Raw genomic sequence first — 20,504 nt, forward strand, 5'->3', positions numbered from 1 at the left:
AAAAAAAAGAAAAATAAACTTCATAGCAAAGAATATTACTGGGGACAAAGCAGGACATTATATAATGATAAAGGTGTCAATCCACCACCAGAAAGACATAGCAATCCTAAATGTGTATGTATCACCCAATAGAACTGCAAAATATTTGTAGCAAAAAACAGAATAACTGAAAGAAGAAATAGACAAATCCACAATTATAGTTGGAAACTTCAATACTGCTTTCTCAACAATTGATAGAACAACAAGAAGAAAATCAGGAAGGATACTCAATACCATCAATGAATAGGATCTAACTGACATTTATAGAAAGCTCTATAAAACAACAGCAGAATACACATTCTTTTCAAGTATTCATGAAACATGTACAAAACAAAGCACATATTTGGCTATAAAACATCCTAAAAAATTCACAAGAACTGAAACCAAACAAGTATGTGCTCTGTCCAAGATGGAAACAAACTAGAAATCAAAAATAAATAAAAAGATAACAGGAAAATCTACAAATATTTAGAAACTAAACAATATGCATCTAAAAATTCCATAAGTCAAAGAGGAAGTCTTGATAAAAATAAAAGACTTTAAGTGGAAATAATAATACAACATATAAAAATTTGTGAGACATTGCTAAAGCACTGACTGGAGGGAAATTTGCAGCACTAAATGCTTACGTAAGAAAACATAAAATCTCAAACCAATAATTGAAGCTTTCAACTGAAGAAACTAGAAAAAAGAAAAGCAAAATAAACTCAAACAAGCAAAAGGAAATAAATAATAAAGATCAAAGTAGAAATCAATGAAATTGAAAACAGAAAAACAATAGAGAAAAACAAAAAAGCTGGTAATTTTTAAAGATCAATAAATTGACAACCTTCTAGCAAGATTGACAAAGATAAAAAGAGAGAAGGTATAAATTACAAATATCAAGAATAAAACAGGAAATACCACAAAAGACGCAGTAGACATCAAAAGAATAATAAGGGAATACTACAAACAACTCCTCACAAATTAGACAACTTGGATGAAATGAATTAAATCCTTAGAAAACAAACTACCGCAACTCACACAATATAAAATAATTTGACTAGTCCAATATCTATTCAAGAAAATTAAATTCTTGACTTAAAACTTCTTCAAAAAGGAATCTCCAGGCCTGAGTGAGTTCACTGGAGAATTTTACCAAACATTTAAAGAATAATTAATATTAATTCTACACTGTATCCTGTTATTTCCACAAAAAACAAAAAATAGTAATTCTACAAAACATCTTCTACAGAATAGAAGAGGAAGGAATACGTCCCAACTCATTTTATGAAGCTAGTCTTACTGTCATACCAAAACCAGACAAAACCATTATTTAAAAAAGAGAAAACTACAGACCAACATTCTTCAAGAATACAGATGCAAAAATTTGTAACACAATATTTGCAAATTGACTTCTGCAATGTATAATATAAAAAGACTTCTAAAACATGCTCTAGTTTATTCTGGGGATGCAAGGCTGGATTAAAAAATTTAATATAATCCATTAAAGTAACAGGCTAACAAAGAAATATCATAGGATGCTATCAATTGATGGAGAAAAAAATTGACAAAATTCACCCCCCCATTAATAACAAAAATTCTCAGATTACTAGGAATATCAGGGATCTTCCATAATGTAATTTTTAAAAGTCTATAGAAAACCTACAGTTAACATCATACTTAGTGGTGAATGACTGAAAGTTTTCAGTGCAAGAACATCCACTCTTACCGTTGCTATTCAACATAGTGCTGGAAGTTCTAGCCAGCGTAACAGAGCAAGAAAAGAAAACACAAGACAAATAGATCAGAAAGAAATAAGACTTTTCCTCTTTGCAGATGACATGATAGTCTACCTAGAAATCTTCTGGAATCTACAAAAAAAAAAAAGATAAACACACACACACAAAAACTGTTAGAAGGAATAAGTGAGTTTGGCAAGATCACAAGATAGAAGGTTAACATGCAAAAGTCAGTCATATTTCTATATACTAGGAATGAACATGTGGAAACCAAAATTTAAAATACAATTCCATTTACAACTCCTAAAAAAATAAAATACTTAGGTATAAATCTAACAAAACACGTACAGGACTCATATACTGAAAATTTTAAGACAGCTGAGGAAAGAAATTAAATAATATGTAAATAAATGGAAAGATATTTAATATTTGTGAACTGAAAGACTCAGCATTTTTGTCAGCATAGTAAAGATATCAATTCTCCTTTAATTAATATATAGGTTTAATGCAACTCCTATCAATATCATAGCAATATTTTTGTAGACATGAACACAGTTATTCTAAAATTTATTTGGAAAGGCAAATGAACTAGAGTAGCTAAAACAATTTTGAAAAAAAATAAATAAAGTAGGATTTATTTATCACCCTGCCCAATTTCAAGAAATTCTGTAGTTATAGTAATCAAGACTGTATGATATTGACAGAGAAACACAGATGAATAGAACAAAATAGAGAACCTGGAAGTATAGGCACAACCAACTTTTAACAAAAATCCAAAAGCAATTCAAAGTAGGAAGGATAGTCACTTAAGTAAAATACGCTAGAGCAACTGAACATCCATAGTAAAAAAAAAAAAAAAAAAAAAAAAAATGAACCGTTTGCTTTTGTGTGTGTGTGTGTTTTTTTAAAGAGATAGAGTCTCACTCTATCACCTAGGCTGGAGTGAAGCGCTGTGATCATAGCTCACTGCAGCCTCGATCCCCTGGGCTTAAGCAATCCTCTCACCTCAGCCTCCCAAAGTGCTGAGATTACAAAAAAAAAAAATGAACCTTATACAGAAACTAATTCAAAATAGATCACAGCCTAAATGTAAAATTATGAAACATTTAGAAAAAAACATAGGAAGATCTTTGTGGTGATAAACAGTTCTCTCTCGATTGTAGTGGTGGTTACAGAAATCTACATAAGTGATAAAATTATACAGACTTGCAGACACATTGTATAAGTGTCAAATTCCTCATTTTGATATTATACTATTATTTTACAAGATATGACCATTGGGAAAACTGGGTGAAAGGTACATGAGATCTTTACACTTTACAATTACTTCAGAATATAAAGTATGGATGTACAAATGGATAAACGAATGAATGAATGAATGAATGAGCAATAAATAAATGTGAAGGTGAAATAAAGATAATTTCAGATAAATGAAAACTGAAAAAAGCTGTCACCGGTAGACCTCCACTGTAAGAAATGCTTAAAAGAAATTATTCAGGAAATAACATCAGTTGAAACCTCAAATTCTACAAGGAGGAAGAATATTGTAAGCAGTGAACATGTGGATCTTAGCAGTGTATAGTTTTTCTTCTCAGTTTCTTTAAAAAACAGGTGACTTTTAAAAGCAAAAATTATGACTCTGAATTGTGAGATTTATAATATATGTAGAAATAAACTAGATTAAAACAGTAACATCAAGGACAGGAGTGAGGAGTAAGTGGAGGTATAACTGTTGAAAACTTCTTACATTTTACATGAAGTCATACGAAATCTACTTTTAGTAGACTGTAACAAGTTAAGGATGTAACAAGGAAAGCAAATTAAATGAAAAATAAAGATTGCATTAAATGAAACACTAAAAAATATTCATTTAGCACCAAAGAAGGCCAAAAGAAGAAACACAGATGAAAGAAAAAGACTGGACAAATAGAAAGCAAATAGTAACATGGTAGACCTACATTTAAATATATCAATCATTACATTAAATGCATAGAATCAAACACTAGTTGCTATAGTTTGGACATTTGACCTCTAAACCTAGTGTTGAAATTTGATCCCCAATGTTGGACATGAAGCCTAATGGGAAGTGTTTGGATCATGGGGACAGATCCCTCATGAATGGCTTGGTGACATTCTCATGGGAATGAGTGAGTTCTCACTCTTAGTTCTCATGAGAACTGGTTGTTGAAAAGAGCCTGGTCCCTATTCTGCTCTCTCTTCTGCCTCCTCTCTTGACATGTGATCCGCACACACCAGGTCTCCTTTGCCTTCTCTCACGAGTGGAAGCTTCCTGAGGCCCTCACCAGATGCAGATGCTGGTACCATGCTTCTTGTATAGCCTGAAGAACCATCAACCAAATAAACCTCTTTTCTTCAGAAATTACCCAGCCTCAGGCATGCCTTTATAGCAACACAAATGGATAAAGACACTAACTGATTTAATTAATTGGTTGAATTAATTAAAAGACATATGCAACTGCCTGAAAAACACAAACTCCAACTGTATGCTGTCTATGAGAAGCTATCTTTAATATATAAACTAAAGATATTTATCATTAAAGATTATAAACACATACACCATGTAAAACTTAAGAACAAGAAAGCTACAGTGGCTGTATTAATATCAAAGTAAACACCAAAACAATGACTAATTATCTGAGATAAATATGACATATTAGAATTATTAAAATTTGTCAAGTCCTTAGAATAACATAACAATCCTAAATGTGTATGCATTTGGAACTTCAAAATATGTAAACAAAACTTACAGAACTAAGGGAGAAATGAACAAATCCAGTAGACAAAAAAAGGACTAAATATATATAATTTTTCTCCCAAGACTTTCAACCATCTTGATCTAATTAACATTTATAAATACTACCTAACAACTGTGGAATGCACACTCTTTTCAAGTGCACATGCAATGATTGCCAAGATAGATTCTGGCCATAAACAAATCTTAGTAAATTTCAAAAGATCAAAATCCTACAGACTATATTCTCTGACCTCAATGTAATTAAATTAGAAATCCAACAAAAACAAGTACTTTTAAAAGTCCTAAAATGACTGGAAATTAAACAACACATTTTTAAAAGTGTATTCAAGAAAAAAAATCACGGGGGAAAAACTTCAAAGCAATAATATTAATAGCAAAACACTACTGATTGAGATTTGTGGCATTCATCTAAAACAATGCTTAGAGGAATACTTATAATTTTAAATGGTTATATTGGAAAAGAAGAAAGGTTTAAAAATAATTACTTAAATTTATATCTTTAAAAGCAGGAAAAAGGAATGCAAATCGAGCTCAAAGTAAGCAGAAAGAAAGAAATAATGATGATTAAATCAGATACCAATGAAATAGAAGACAAAGAATTTTAAAAACCAACAAACTAAAAATTTGTTTCCTTGAAAAGGTTATTATATACTGCTAACAAGACTTAGCAACAAAAAAATGAGAGGAAATACAAATTATCAATATCAGGAATGAAAGAGGTAACATCACTACAGATCCTACAGGTATTAAAAAAGAATCCTATGGGCATTAAAAAAGAATGCAAGAGGTGACAGCACTACAGATCCTACATGCATTAAAAGGCTATCAAGGGCATATTATGATCAATGCTTTGCCAACATACTAGAAAATACTGTCGAGGAAAATACTGTTGGTGTGTACATATTAGAAAATGTTGAGGAAATTCCTTTGAAAACACAATTTTCCAAATTGGCATTATGAAACAGAATATCTGATTAGCCCTCTGTTTATTAAAGAAGTTGAATTTTTATTAATCTTTTCCCACAAACAAAACTAGGCCCAGATAAATTTCACTTGTCAGTTGTATCAAACATTTAAAGAATACCAATCATGTACAAATACTATCAGAGCATAGAGGAGGAGGAACACTTCCAAATCATTTTGAATCAAGCATAATCTTGATGCTGAAACCTGACAAAGACATTACAAGAAAAGAAAGTTACAGAGCAATATCTCTCATGAACTTAGATGAAAAAAATTATTAACAAAATGTAAGAAATTGGTATTTTTGCTAACATTCATGACTGAATTAGGTTTATTTGAAATAAGAGATAAAACTGCTTCTAGTATTTTTCCTTATATGGGAATCCCACAGGACCTGACTCTGGGAGGCCCTACTCAAAAGATATTTAGATGGCACAGGGCTGCAGCCCATGTGAAAGGATGTATATGTAAAAAGCACAGGCTGAACCCTGAAGAACAAGGCCTTGACATTTGAATGGGCCTCCAAATCATTCTACAACAACCACATCCCCTAGGTCTTCCTTAGTACCAGAATGGAACAAAGCTGGCAAGGAATTGGTAAATAATCTGGTTTAAAAAATGGTATTAATGGTTGCTCAATAAATATTTGTTTAATTAATTAATTGACTAATTCAGAATTACTGAGTAAAATCCTAGTAATAGAAATTTCCCTGATTGAAGGAGTATTCCTCAGGCACAATGTTACTAACATGTTGGACAGGGCAGTTCCTGCTGAATGGGCTGTCTCATACATTGTAAGACACTCAGTACTCTGGGTCCCCAGGCCTTATATTTCAATAGCATCCCATCAATACATCATGCAAAAAATAGATATATATATTTATATATAAATACATATGTAAATATATATATATAAATATGTATATATATAAATATGTTGTATATATCTTCACACATTTTCATGCTTTCTGTGGTGGGCAGCACTACTGGGAGCTAAGAACCAACATTCTTGCCAATGCATTTAGGAAAAAGCAGACCATAACACAAAGGTCACACTAGGAAAACAGTACATTTCCCCTGAAACTTCACACAGCTATTGCTTTAATCAGTGGCCTCCAAAAAGGACTTACACATCCCAGGAGATGAACAAGACATTGGCTGGGGTATCAGTAAATACAAATAACTTCTATTTATTTTTTATTTTGACTCTTAAAAAAGAAAGAACAGAGATGAAGGCAGAGCAAGATGGCAAAACAGGACTTTCCAGTGATTGCCCCCTACAAAAACATCAATTTAAGCAACTGTCTACACACAAAACTACCTTCACAAGAGCTAGGAAAACCAGGTGACAGATCACAGTACCTGGTTACAGCACAATATGAGGGTATAAAAGATAGTTTTACCTTACCTGCATCACCCCTACCTGTACCCCAAGAAGCACGATGCAGAAAAATACCATTACCTGGGCAAAAGACAGGGAAGAAAGAATAGGACTTTATCTTGGACCCTAATACAGGGCCTGACACAGTAAAATCCAGCAGCAGGCAGATGCACATGGCCCTTGACTGCAGGCTGGTACTTGTGGACTAAGCCTCCAGACCTACCCTGGTGCCAAACAGGAACCCATAGCTGCTGTGAGATGGATGCAAGCTCTAGCCCATATCACCACTGGCTGACGACAGTGGCCATGGGCTAAAAAAACCCCACAGTGACAGGCAGGCCTCAGATGCCATGGGCTTCAGCCATGCCTCAGTGTGGCACTAGCCTCAGTGGCCATGGACTTTGGGTATGCCCCAACACTGTATCAGCCACAGCAGCTATAAGAATCCAGCCCAGTGCTGCGCCAGCCTTGATGGCCATAAGATTCCAACCCAGCACTGTGCCAGTCATCATGGTGGTCCTGGGCTTACGACACCCCCTAGTGTTGCAACGTCTGTAGTGGTCAAATGCTTAGGGACCACACCAGATGACTTGCCCAGAATCTCTGGACAGGCTTACTAGTGAAGGATATTTCCAGACAAAGCCAGACAGCAAAGACTGGAATAAGCTCTTACTTCTTTAATGCAGACATTGATGTACAACCACAAGGATCAAGAACGATCCAGGAAACATGACATCACCAAATGGTTATAGTAACATGCTAATGACTGACCCTACAAATATGGAGATGTATGAACGGCCTGACAACATTTTCAAAGTAGTTGTTTTAAGGAAGCTCAATGAACTTCAAGAAAATACAGAGAAACAATTCAACAAAATGAGGAAAATCATAAGTTACCAGAATAAAAAATGTAACAGAGAGACTGGCATGATAATAACAAAACAGTAATCAGGGAGCTGAAAAATAACTGAACACAAAGAAAAATGCAATAGAGAGTATCAACAGCTGAATTGAACAAGCAAAAGAAAGAATCTGGAATTTGAAGAGAGGTTAATTTGAAAATATACAGAGCAGAAAAAAATAAAAAAGAAAGAAAGGGAATGAAGAAAGCTATGGGACTTACGGGATAGCATCAAAAGAGCAAATGTTCAAGAGGGAGTAGAGAATGATAAAGGGGTAGAAAGATTAAAGAAATAATAGCAGCAAACTTTCCAAACCTGGAGAAAGATATAAATATCTGGTTACAGAAAGGTCAAAGGTCTCTAATCCTTCAACTCAATCCAAATAAGACTACCCCAAAAGATATTATAATCAAACTGTCAAATATCAAAGACAAAGAGAGAAAGCTGAAAGCAGGAAGAGAAAAGAAGCTAATAACATGCAAAGAAGTTCCAATATGTCCAGTTTCTCAGCAGAAATTTCACAGACCAGAGGAGAATAGAATCAAATATTCAAAGAGCTCAAGGAGAAAAATAAAAAGCCCTGCCAATCAAGGATTCTGTACTCACCAAAGCTGTCCTTCCCAAATGAAGGAGAGATAAAGACTTTCACAGATAAACAAAAGCCGAGGGAGTTTATCACTACCAGACCTGCCTTATAAGAAATGCTAAAGGGAATTCTTCAAGCTGAAAGAAAAGGACACTAATGAGTAACACAAAAACATCTAAAAGTATAAAACTCACTAAGTACACAAATTCAGAATGCTCTAATACTGCAATGGTGGTTTTTAAATTACTTATTAGTAGAAAGGTTAAAGGACAAAACTATTAATAATAATAACTAAAATAATATGTTAAGGGATATGCAATGGAAAAAGATATAAATCATATCAAAAATTCAAAATTGAGGGATAGAGTTACAGTTTAGAAGGTTTTTGTGATCAAAGTTAACTTGTTATCAGCTTAAAATAACTTCTTATAACTATAAAATGGTTTTTGTAAGCCTTGTGGTAATCACAAAGCAAAAACCTATAATAGATACACTAAAAATAAAAAGCAAGTAATTAAAACATACTACTGGAGAAAAATCACTTACTCACTAAGAAAGAGTAAGAAATGAAAAAAAGGATCCACTAAACAGCTAGAAAACAATTAACAAAATGGCAGCAGTAAGTTCTTACTTATCAATAATTACCTTGAACTTATGTTCAAGGATTAAATTTTCAATCAAAATACATAGAGTGGCTGTATAAAAAACAAGATCCACCTATATGCTGCCTACAAGAGATTCACTTAACCTGTAAGGACACATAGACTGAAAATGACAGGACAGAAGCAGATATTCCTTACAAATAGAAACCAAAGGAGAACAGGGGTAGCTATGTTTATATCAGATAAAATAAATTTTAAGTCAAACACTGTAAAAGGAAACAAGGTTATTATATAATCATAAAGGGGTCAATTCATCAAGAGGGTATAAAAATTTCAAACATATGCATCCAATCTAATTAATAATTAAGAAAATATAAATAGATCTGAAGGAAGAGATAGACTGCAATACAATAATAGCACGATAATAGTAGGGGACTTCAGTATTCCCCTTTCACATGGACAGATTGTCCAGAGAGAAAATCAACCAGAAAACGTTAGATTTAAACTGAACTCTAGACCAAATACACATACACAGAACATTCTACCCAACAGATGCAGAATACACACTCTTCTCAACTGCACACATAATATTATGTAGGAGAGCTCATATGTTAGGTCACAAAACAAGTCTTATTAAATTTGAGAAGACTGAAATCATACCAAGTATCTTTTCAGACCACAACGGTATAAAACTGGAAATCAGCACCAGGAGGAACTTCGGAAAATTAACAAATACACTGAAACTAAACAACATGCACCTGAACAACCAATGGGTCTGCAAATAAATTAAAAGATAAATTAAAATATTTCGTGGGCAAATGACATGAATAGACATTTCCAAAAGAAGATATACAAATGGCCAACAAACATATGAAAAAATGCTCAACATCACTAATCATTGGGGAAATGCAAATTAAAATCAGGATGATACACCACCTTACCCCAGCCAGAATGGCCATTAATAGAAAGCCAAAAAACAATAGATGTTGGCATGGATGTGGTTAAAAAAAGAAAAAAAGAATGCTTATATATAGGAACGCAAATTAGTACAACCTCTATGGAAAACAGTACGGAGATTTCTTAAAGAACTAAATGTAGACATATCATTTTATCCAGCAATCCTACTACTGAATTACTGAGTATCTACCAAAAGGAAAATAAGTCATTATCTTAAAAGGACAACTGCATATGTATGTTTCTCACAGCATAATTCACAATTGCAAAGATATACAGCCAATCTAAGTGCCCATCAATCAATGAGTGGATAACGTGGTAGAAGAAAATGTGGTATATACATACCATAGAATATTACTCAGGCATATAAAAGAATGAAATAATGTATTGCAGCAACTTGGATGGAGCTGCAGGCCATTATTCTAAGTGAAGCAACTCAGGAACGGAAAACCAAATACCATATGTTCTACTTATAAGTGAGATCTAAGCTATGGGTATACAAAGGTATACAAAGGTATACAAAGACAGTGGTATGATGGCATTTGGAGACTCAGAAGTGGGGAGGATGGGGTGAGGAATAAAAAACTAAATATTGGGTCCAATGTGCACTGCTTGGGTTACAGGTGCACTGAAATCTCAGACTTCACCACTACACAATTCATCCATATAACCAAAAGCCACTTGAACTCCAAAATCTATTGAAGTAAAAAATTTATTAATTTAATTACATTAAAACATTTCTTGAGACAAATGAAAATGGAAACACAACATAACAAAACCTATGGGTACAGCAAAAGCAGTCTAAGAGGAAAGTTTATAGCAATAAACATCTACCTCGAAAAATATATATCTCAAATAAACAATCTAATGTTGCACCTCAAGGAAGCAGAAATACAAAACCAAACAACTTAAACAAGTAGAAGGAAGAAAATAATAGAGAGCAGAGCAGAAATAGAGAATACAAATACATAAAAATATCAATAAAAACAAAGAGCTAGTCTCTTGAAAAGATAAACAAAATAGACAAACCTAGAGCTACACTAAGAAAAAAAGAGCAAAGACTCAAATAAAATCAGAGGTAAAAAAGGAAAAATTACAACTGATGCCACAGAAATACAAAGGATTATAAGAGACTACTGTGAACCATTATACATGAACAAATTAGTTAACGTAAAAGAAATGAATAAATTCCTGGACACACACATTCTACCAAGATTGAATTATAAAGAAACCTAAAATCTTAACAAACCAATAATGAGTAAGGAGATGGAATCAGTAATAAAAAATCTCCTGGCTGGGTGCAGTGGCTCACGCCTGTAATCCCAGCACTTTGGGAGGCCAAGGCAGGTGGATCACCTGAGGTCAAGAGTTTGAGACCAGCCTGGCCAACATGGTGAAACCCCATCTCTACTAAAAATACAAAAATTAGCCAGGCATGGTGGCACGTGCCTGTAATCCCAGCTACTCTGGAGGGTGAAGCAAAAGAATCACTTGACCCCAAGAGGCAGAGGTTGCAGTGAGCCAAAATCGTGCCACTGCACTCTGGCCTGGGCAACACAGTGAGACTCCATGTCAAAAAAAAAAAACTCTTCCAGCAAAGAAAAGCTCACAACTGAATGGCTTCACTGCTGAATTCTACCAAACATTTAAAGAATAACTAATATCAATTCTTCTCAAACTCTTCCCAAAAAATTGAAGAGGAGAGAGTATTTCCAAATCCAGTCTCTCAGGCAGCATTACCCTGATGCCAAAACCATGCAAGGTCATAACGAAAGAGTAAAACTTACAGACCAATACCCCTGATGAACATAGATACAAAAATGCTCAGCAGAATATTAGCAAACCAAATTTAATAGCACATTAAAAAGATCATTCACCATTACCAAGTGGGATTCATCCCAGAAATGCAAGGATGGTTCAACATATGCAAATCAGTAAATGTGATACATCATATTAACAGAATGAAGGACAAAGAAACTATATAATCATTTCAATAGATGCAGAATGAGCATTTTCCAAAACTCAACATGTCTTCATAATAAAAACTCTCAACAAATTATGTATAGAAGAAATGTGCCTCAACACAGTAAAGGCCATATATGACAAACCCACAGCTAACATACTGAATGGCAGGAAAATTGAAAGGTTTTTCCTCTAACATCTGGAAGAAGAAAAGGATGCCCACTTTCACCACTTTTATTCACCACAGTACTAGAAGTTATAGCCAAGGCAATCAGGCAACAGAAAGAAATTAAAAGCATCTAAATTGGAAAGAAAGACGTTAAATTGTCCCTATTTGCAAATGACACAGTCTTATACAGAGAAAACCCTAAAGACTCCACTAAAAATTAGAATTAATTAACAAATTAGTAAAGTTGTAGACTACAAAATTAACAACAAAAATCAGCAGTTATATACATACTAACAGCAAACTATCCAAAAAAGATAAAAAGGAAACCATTCCATCTACAATAGCTATCAAAAACAAATAAATAAAGTACTTAAGAATAAATTTAACTAAGGAGGTGGACTATATCTACAAGGAGAACTATAAACATAGATTAAAGAAATTGAAAAAGACACAAATTTAAAGATATTCCATGTTAATGGATTGGAAAGATAAATACTGTTAAAAATGTCCACACTACCCAAAGTGCTCTATGGATTTAGTGTAACCCCTATCAAAATACCAATGACATTCTTCACAGAAATAGAAAAAACAATCCTTAAATTTATATAGAACCACAAAGCAAGCCAGAATACCCAAAGCAATCTTGAGCAAAAAGAACAAACCTGGAGGCATCACACTATCTGGCTTAAAAATATACTACAAAACTATACTAATCAAAACAGCATGATACTGGCATAAAAACAGGCACATAGATCAATGGAATAGAATAGAGAGCCAAAAAATAAATCCACATATGTACAGTCAATTGATTTTTGACAAGGGTGCCAAGAACACACAATGGGGAAAGGACAATCTCTTCAATAAAAGGTACTGAGAAAACTGTATAGCCACAGGCAGAATAATAAAATTAGACCCTTATCACCACCAAATACAAAAATCAACTCAAAATGAATTACAGCCTTAATTGTAGGACCTGAAAATATGAAACTACTGGAAGAAAAAAGGGAAAATATCCATGACACTGATCTGAGCAATGATTTTTTGGATATGACCTCAAAAGCACAGGCAACAAAAGCAAAAACAAACAAATGAGATTACATCAAACTAAAAAGTTTCTCTAAAGGAAAGGAAAAAAAATCAACAGAGTAAAGAGACAACCTACAGAATGGGGGAAAATATTTGCAAACTACACATCTGAAAAGGGGTTAATATCCAAAATATTAAAGGAACTTAAATATTAAAACAAAACTTGGTTTTTAAATGGGCAAAAGTCCTGAATAGACATTTCTCAAAAGAAAACATACAAATGGACAACAGGTATATGAAAAAATGCTCACTATTACTAATTATCAGGGAAATGCAAATCAAAACCACAATGAGCTATCATTTCACTCCTGTCAGAACAACTAATATCAAAAAATAAGTGTTGGCAAGGATATGGAGAAAAGGATACCCATACACCCTGTTGATAGGAATGTAAATTAGTATAGCTATTATGGAAAGCAGTATGGAGTTTCCTCAAACCACTAAAAATAGAACTACTATATGATCCAGCAATCCTACTACTGGATATATATCCAAAGGAAATAAAATCAGTAAGTCAAAGAGATATCTGCACTCTCTTGTTTAGTGCAGCACTATTCACAACAGCCAAGATACGAGATCAACCTAAGTATCCATCAATAGATGACTGGATAAAGAAAACATAGTGTATACACACAATTAAATACTATTCAGCCATAAAAAGGAAAGAAATCCTGTCATTTGCTACATGAATGAACCTCGAGGGCATTATGTTAAACAAAATAACCAAGGCACAGAAAGACAAATACCACATAACCTCACTCATGTGGAATTTTAAAAAATTTATCTCATAGAAGTAGCAAGTAGAATGATGCTTATCAGAGGCTGGGGCGGTTGTGGCAGTGGGAATCAGGAAGATGTTAGTCAAAGGATATCCCATTACAATTAGGACATCTAGTCAAGAGATCTATTGTACAGTATGGTGATCATAGTTAATGATGATGGACTGCATTCTTGAAAAACACAGAAAGAGTGCGTAAGTGTTCTTGCCACAAAAAAAGACTATATGAGGCAATGCATTTGTTAATTAGCTAGACACAGCCATTCACGATGTATATATTCTTCAAAACATCGTGTTGTACATGATATATACATACAGTTTTATCTGTCAATTTAAAAAGTAAAAAATAAAAAGGATGAAATTAAGCATTCTTTAAAACATGGATTGACAGTCGTACGTCTACTTAATACACATATATTGGGGGCACACGTGCAAGTATTTTCTACTAATACGGATATAAGATCAAAGCAAGCTCAGAGACCTGTGGTTTTTGAGGGGCCTTCAGAGCTGATGCAGCCACCTCAAAGGCTAAATGGCAGCATGCTGGTTGTTTGTGAGTACTGTACCTTCACAATGTGGGAATCCGATCTGTGACAAAATCTGTTTCAAGGTCAATTTGTTGCTCTTAAGCCCATGCAGTTGAAGCCACCTCTCAGATGAAATGAGACCCTGCTCAGCCAAGTCTGTTTTGGTGTTACTCCATCCCTCTTGCCTCTGCAGCTGCTGCTCAGAGATGGCAGAAGATGAGCCTGATTTCTCCATCTCTGGATCAAGATCTAAGTCACAGCAAACTCCTGTAAGGGCAATTGTAAACTCAGACTTCCTGAAAACTTGGAAATAATCTAACGCCAACAGGGGATTGGCTTAACATAGATTATAGTACACTCATGAAGTGGAATGCTATTTATCAATTAAAATTACACATGTATATTTGGTAGAAAAGAGGATACTCACATGAATTGGTAAGAGGTATCCATAAAGTTCAATATTCAAATGTATATATATATACACAAAAACACCTAGAAAGATATACTGTAACAGGTTTAGAGTAGTTTTCTTTGTGTGGTGGTAGTATGTGTGGTTTTTGTCTTTTCTGTATTGTTGAAATTTTTGCATTATTTGAATATTTCTAAAATGGGGTTTACTTTTTTTTTTTTTTGAGAAGGAGTCTCGCTCTGTTGCCCAGGTTGGAGTACAGTAGCACAATCTAGGCTCACTGCAACCTCCGCCTCCCAGGTTCAAGCGATTGCCCTGCCTCAGCCTCCTGAGTAGCTGGGATTACAGGTGCACGCCATCATGCCCAGCTAATTTTTGTATTTTTAGTAGAAATGGGGTTTCACCATGTTGGTCAGGCTGGTCTTGAATTCCTGACTTTGTGATCTGCCCGCCTCAGCCTCCCAAAGTGTTGGGATTACAAGAGTGAGCCACTGAGCCCAGCCGGAATTTACTTTTATAATCAGAAAACTGCAAAGCTCTTCCATTTTGGAAAAAAATAAATACTAGCCCCAGAACCTTCACTACACATCTGTATTCCAATTATAATCACACCTGACATTTTGCTCCCAATGAGGATGAGAAGGATAAAACCCTGACAGGTTTTTACCTGTCGAACAGGTGTAGTGGCTAATTGGGAGCTGGTGGCGGTTGGGAACCAGACCACAGCTCAGCCCAGCTGGAATACATGTATCCACTTTCTGGATGTTTTATTGTCTGGGGCGTTGCTCTACAATTGGACTTAAGCATTCTGGCCCATGTAGCCATCTGTTCTGGGATCAGCTGGACCCAAGGCCATATGCAACATATTAAACTCACCTAGATCTGCCTAAATATAGCTAGTGTAGGCAAGAGGAAAGGATGGGGCCAAACTATAAGGCAGTCTTAACCCACTCACCACAACTGGGCAGGGCCTGGTGACCTGGAGGAAGTGTAGCAAGTTCTGCTTACTTCCGTATCCAGAATTCGCAATGCTTGTAAACTGATACCCTGAATTGTAAGACTTTTTAACGATGAAAGTATGTTCTTTCCCTATTTCTAAAACTTTAACTGTATTTCTGAAAAGTTTCACTGTCATGACATGGAAATTCAGTCAAACACAAAAATCAGTTGGACCAAGTCAGGGACACTTTATAAAAAGAAGTGAGAAGTGTTATCATTAGCAAGCACTTATTTAACATCATGTTATGTGCAATTTACATTTAATCCTTATAATAACCTTATGAGGTAGGTACTACTCTTATTTTCATTTTACAGTTGAGGAAACCAAGACAGAGAGGGGTTAATTAACTTCTCTACAGTCTTACAACTGGTAAGGGGTGGAGTTAAGATTCTAAACCAGGCCATTCAGCTCCAGGATCTGTGTGCTGTGATCTTTAGTGTAATAGAAGCAAGGCAACAACTTCCATTTGTTGGTCCTTTTATATGAGCTAGCTCACAGCTTCTTCATCACCGTATCAGTTACTCATTATTACCACGCCACTTATATTTGAGGAATTGGAAGCTTCAAGGATTTAAAGAACTTGCTCGCAGGTTCTGCCACAGCCAGTAAATGAGAAAAGCAGGAGCCAAAGCCATGTCTTAACCACTCTGCTCTCTTTACAATTAACCTCCTCCAGCCAGGTTCTATGGGACAAGGCAATCTGCATTCCAGTAGGACTGTATTCTACTAGGGCCCCAGGTCCTTGTCGGAATGCTAATCCTTATTCTCAGAGCTCAGACTCTATAAGCTTCTTGGCTTATTACTCTCAAGCTTTTAAAGATAATGAGGCTGGGTGCAGTGGCTCATACCGGTAATCCCAGCACGTTAAGAAGATCACTTGAGTCCAGGAGTTCGAGACTACCCTGATCAACATAGTGGAGAACTCATCTCTATTAATGTTTTCTTTAATTAGTCAGGGATGGTGGTGCATGCCTGTAGCCCCAGCTACTCGAGACGCTGAAGCAAGAGGATTGCTTGAGCCCAGGAGTTCAAGGTTGCAGTGAGCTCTAATGGCACCACTGCACTCCAGCCTGGGTAACAGGGCAAGAACTTGTCTTAAAAAAATAAAGATAATAATTTCCACTTCAAGGTTTATGTGAATTTGTATTGTTCACATAAGCTGAGTTGCAAAGGTATACAAATTATTATTATTGGTGAAGATCTGGCCTTCTTTCTACAAAGGCTCAATTTGATGAGAATGTTACAATATTACTTGGAGAGTATCACGTAGGAGTGGAAAAGTTTAGAATCAAAACTCAGTATAAGCCCATTCTGCCACTTTAAGGTGATTCCACCTCTCTAGGATAGTAATACCACCTGCTCACCCTAACTCCCAGGGCTACTCAAGGAACAACTGTGCTGATGTATAAGTTATGGGTGGATAAGCACTTTATAGATTTGAAACAGCTATGTGCAAATACAAGTCATGGTTCTTTAGTTATTGTATTTTGTTTCATGAGAACTACTTTCATCCCAATCACTTTTTATCCCCACGTCTCCAATCCTATTGAGCTAGAAAGTTTAGAATCATAGAACATGAAAACAAGGGCAGACTAATATGCTTCAACTTTCTTTTCAGTATCTGTCCACAAAGACTGGAGCTGAAAGTCTTTTAAATTTGGTCAGTTGTTTCAAGAAACAAGAAAGGGAAGCTCAGAAGAATTTTTTTTTTTTTTTTTTTTTTTACTATTTCGTCATTTCCAGTTAATTTTTCTCTTCCCTGAAACACACCCATCTCCTACAATATTCTTGCTGAAGGGAGTACTAACCTTAAAAGGGAGCACGTTTACATAAACTGCCCTAATAAGATTTTGTAAAAGGGATTTTGGAACCTTAAAGAGGAGTTCAGAATAGTCACAGCTGTGTTTTTAAGCTAAAGGGACATGTTTTTGATCCCAAAAAAAGGGCAATCAAAAATTCTCCAGCATAGCTAAGGTGCACGCCCCAGTCCCTTTCGCACTCATACGATTTTTTAAAAAATTAATTTTTTAAAACAGTGTAATTGGCCCTACTGGATCTGAGAACCTGTACGGTTCAGTCTGATTCAGATCTTACCTCCAGAGTTTTGTAGCCTGAGAATATTTGTATTATCTGAAATACAAATGGAATATTTGTATTGTCTGGGGGGGGGGAACAAGGAAGGAAAGGGGGAAAGGGAGAAAAGGCATCTCCCAACAGAAGGAATCGCTCCACTCAAGTGGGATAGGAACTGTTCTGTCAGAGCAAGGAAGCCTGCTGGGAGCCGGGACCTAACAAAGTAGTCCCTTCTCCCCACCCCACCCCCGCTAGCCCGCCTGCTTTCCCACCTCCAAGCTGGTCTCAGACGGTTCTCCTATGCGGAATCTTAGACTGCAAGGCTCATTTCAAATGCTGCCTCTGCCGTAAAGCCTCCCCGGAACCCCTTCGCAACCTTCCGCAGCCCCTCCCTGGGAAAACCCTAACTTTTGCTATGGTACTTCATCACTAAGGTCTTGGGCACTTCAGGCTTGTCCTCACTAGACTTAAAGACAGTTCAATGACTACGGAGACAAACTACAGGAAGATTCTCAGCACAGGGCCTCATACGCAGCAGGCACTTTGTGTGAGAGTTGAGATGAATAAAACTGATCACTCAGAAATAAATAAAACTGATTAACTCAGAGCTACTGAGAGAATCCTGATTTTGTTCAAAGAAGGCAAATATCCACAGTGTTAACAAGGCTAATATCAGGAAACAGCTCTTTTAAAAAAGGGATATATTGGCCAGGCACAGTGTAATCCCCCCTTAAAGTGCCAAAGTGCCCCCTTGACACTTCGGGAGGCTGAGGCGGGCGGATCACCTGAGGTCAGGAGTTTGAGACCAGCCTGACCACCATGGTGAAACCCTGTCTCTACTAAAAACACAAAAATTAGCCGGGCGTGGTAACACACATCTGTAATCCCAGCTACTAGGGAGGCTGAGGCAGGACAATTGCTTGAACCCAGGGGGCAGAGGTTTCAGTGAGCTGAGATTGCGCTCCAGCCTGGGCGACAGAATGAGACCCCGTCTCAAAAAAATATAAAGGGATCCCCTTTATATTATTTTCTGGATAAAACTCTGCTATTTATTTATTTACTATTATTCAGAGTTTCCTCAGCTAAGGTTATTATAAATTGGGGAACCGAGGAACCACCCAGATGTCGGAAACAACACACCGGACTTAAGCATTGCCCTAAGTTTTAGAGGCCATCCCAAGAACCATACATAGAGTTTGGATAGGAAAGTATTTCCTTAGAAGAGGGAGGAAGTGTAAAAGGAAAAACAAGGAAGTGAAAGTCTGAGCTGAAGATGTGGGCAGGCAAAGCTTTGGGGAAAATAGAAAGGTTAAGCTGGCAGCAGTCCAAGGGCCCCAGCTCCCGGAAGCGGATGCTCCTGGGCTGCCCTGGGCGACAGTCTTGTGAAGTCGGCATGCCCCCAGAGAACAGGTCCTATGTGCTCAGAGGTTCAGGGACAGTGCAGGGTTTAGAGTCCATTCATCCAGTTGAGACATTCAGTAAGCTTCTAGCTACTTTATTATCAACACCCCAAATTTCCTATACGCCTGTTAGTTTCTGAAAAAGAAGTCTGGGCTAGGTGGACATGTATCTTGTGATTTAGGTGAATTTGTGAACGATGAGTGTTCCAGGAAGAAAGGAAACTGGGACGAAGCCTCATGATGGATCCTGATGCAACTGTTCCCCAGAAACCCTGAAACCTCCCCCCATTTTTTCTGCCCTTAAGGGACAAGGCTTGGCTGTGATCATTGGTTCAAAAAATGTGGACAGAGACAAGGATATTGAAACGGACTGTCCCACAGCTGAGAAAACAGTCAAGACAAAATCTGAGAATAATTGGAGTGCTTTAGGGGGAAGGTCATTGCTGAGAAGAAACAGAGAGTTTCCAAGAAAACGAAAGGAAAAGCTCTACCAAATGGAAACTAAATCTACTTCTTAAGTCTTATCCCTTGTAAGGAGGGTGAAAGAAAGTGACATGATTGTGAAACCGTGTAAGTGTGGAATGGGCGGGAGCCAGAGGCCTTTCCAGGACAGAAAGGTGTGGGGAGCTTTATTGCAAGCAGATTGCTTTGGCTTTTAGACTATACATATTTATCATCATGTACAGCAAATGTGTTTCTTCTGGTTCCTGTGTTCGCTTCAAAGCCCAGGTGGATTTCATCACCTTGCATTGCTGGCCTAGGGCAGAGACAGAAACTAGGAAAGCCGCTTCCCCCGCAGAGCGGCTGGGCGTGGGCTCGGGTGAGAGTAGGAGGGGCCGGTACCTTGACCCTCGGCTTGCCCCGGGTAGCGGACGATTAAGTGGGCCAGGGCAAGTCACCGAGCTTTCCTGGTACCGTTTCCGCATCTGTAAAGTGGGCGTGTGGTCCAGCTCGGAAACGGCATTTTTCCAAGACCTCCCCAGGCGGCTCGTGGGAAGGCTCGGCACCTGGGCGGCCCTGGCGCGGCAGGGATCGCTCCCACACTTACTAGGCAACACGTCGGGGGGAAGACGAGGCGGCTCCCGCTCAGCAGTCACCCTCCCATCCTCCCGGGCCCGCCTGACCCGAGCGGGCGGACGAGGTAAGCATCCCGTTGCTGAGGCAGCGATTCCTGCG

At 36.8% G+C, this 20,504-nt stretch overlaps 1 protein-coding gene across 1 annotated transcript in view; it reads right to left on the bottom strand.

Annotated features, from left to right (window-relative positions):
- Positions 1 to 20,504, bottom strand: part of VWA3B (von Willebrand factor A domain containing 3B) — a 250,566-nt gene extending 230,062 nt beyond the window's left edge. The window contains exons 1-2 of the mRNA XM_011969675.1: positions 20,377 to 20,504; positions 14,486 to 14,713 (exon numbers count right to left, since the gene is read on the bottom strand). Of these exons, the coding sequence (XP_011825065.1) occupies positions 14,486 to 14,681 (196 nt within the window). The 5' untranslated portion in view covers positions 14,682 to 14,713; positions 20,377 to 20,504. The remainder of the gene's footprint in view (positions 1 to 14,485; positions 14,714 to 20,376) is intronic.

This window comes from Mandrillus leucophaeus, unplaced genomic scaffold (genome assembly GCF_000951045.1).
Source record: "Mandrillus leucophaeus isolate KB7577 unplaced genomic scaffold, Mleu.le_1.0 Scaffold9, whole genome shotgun sequence".
NCBI classification, from domain to species: Eukaryota; Metazoa; Chordata; class Mammalia; order Primates; family Cercopithecidae; genus Mandrillus; species Mandrillus leucophaeus.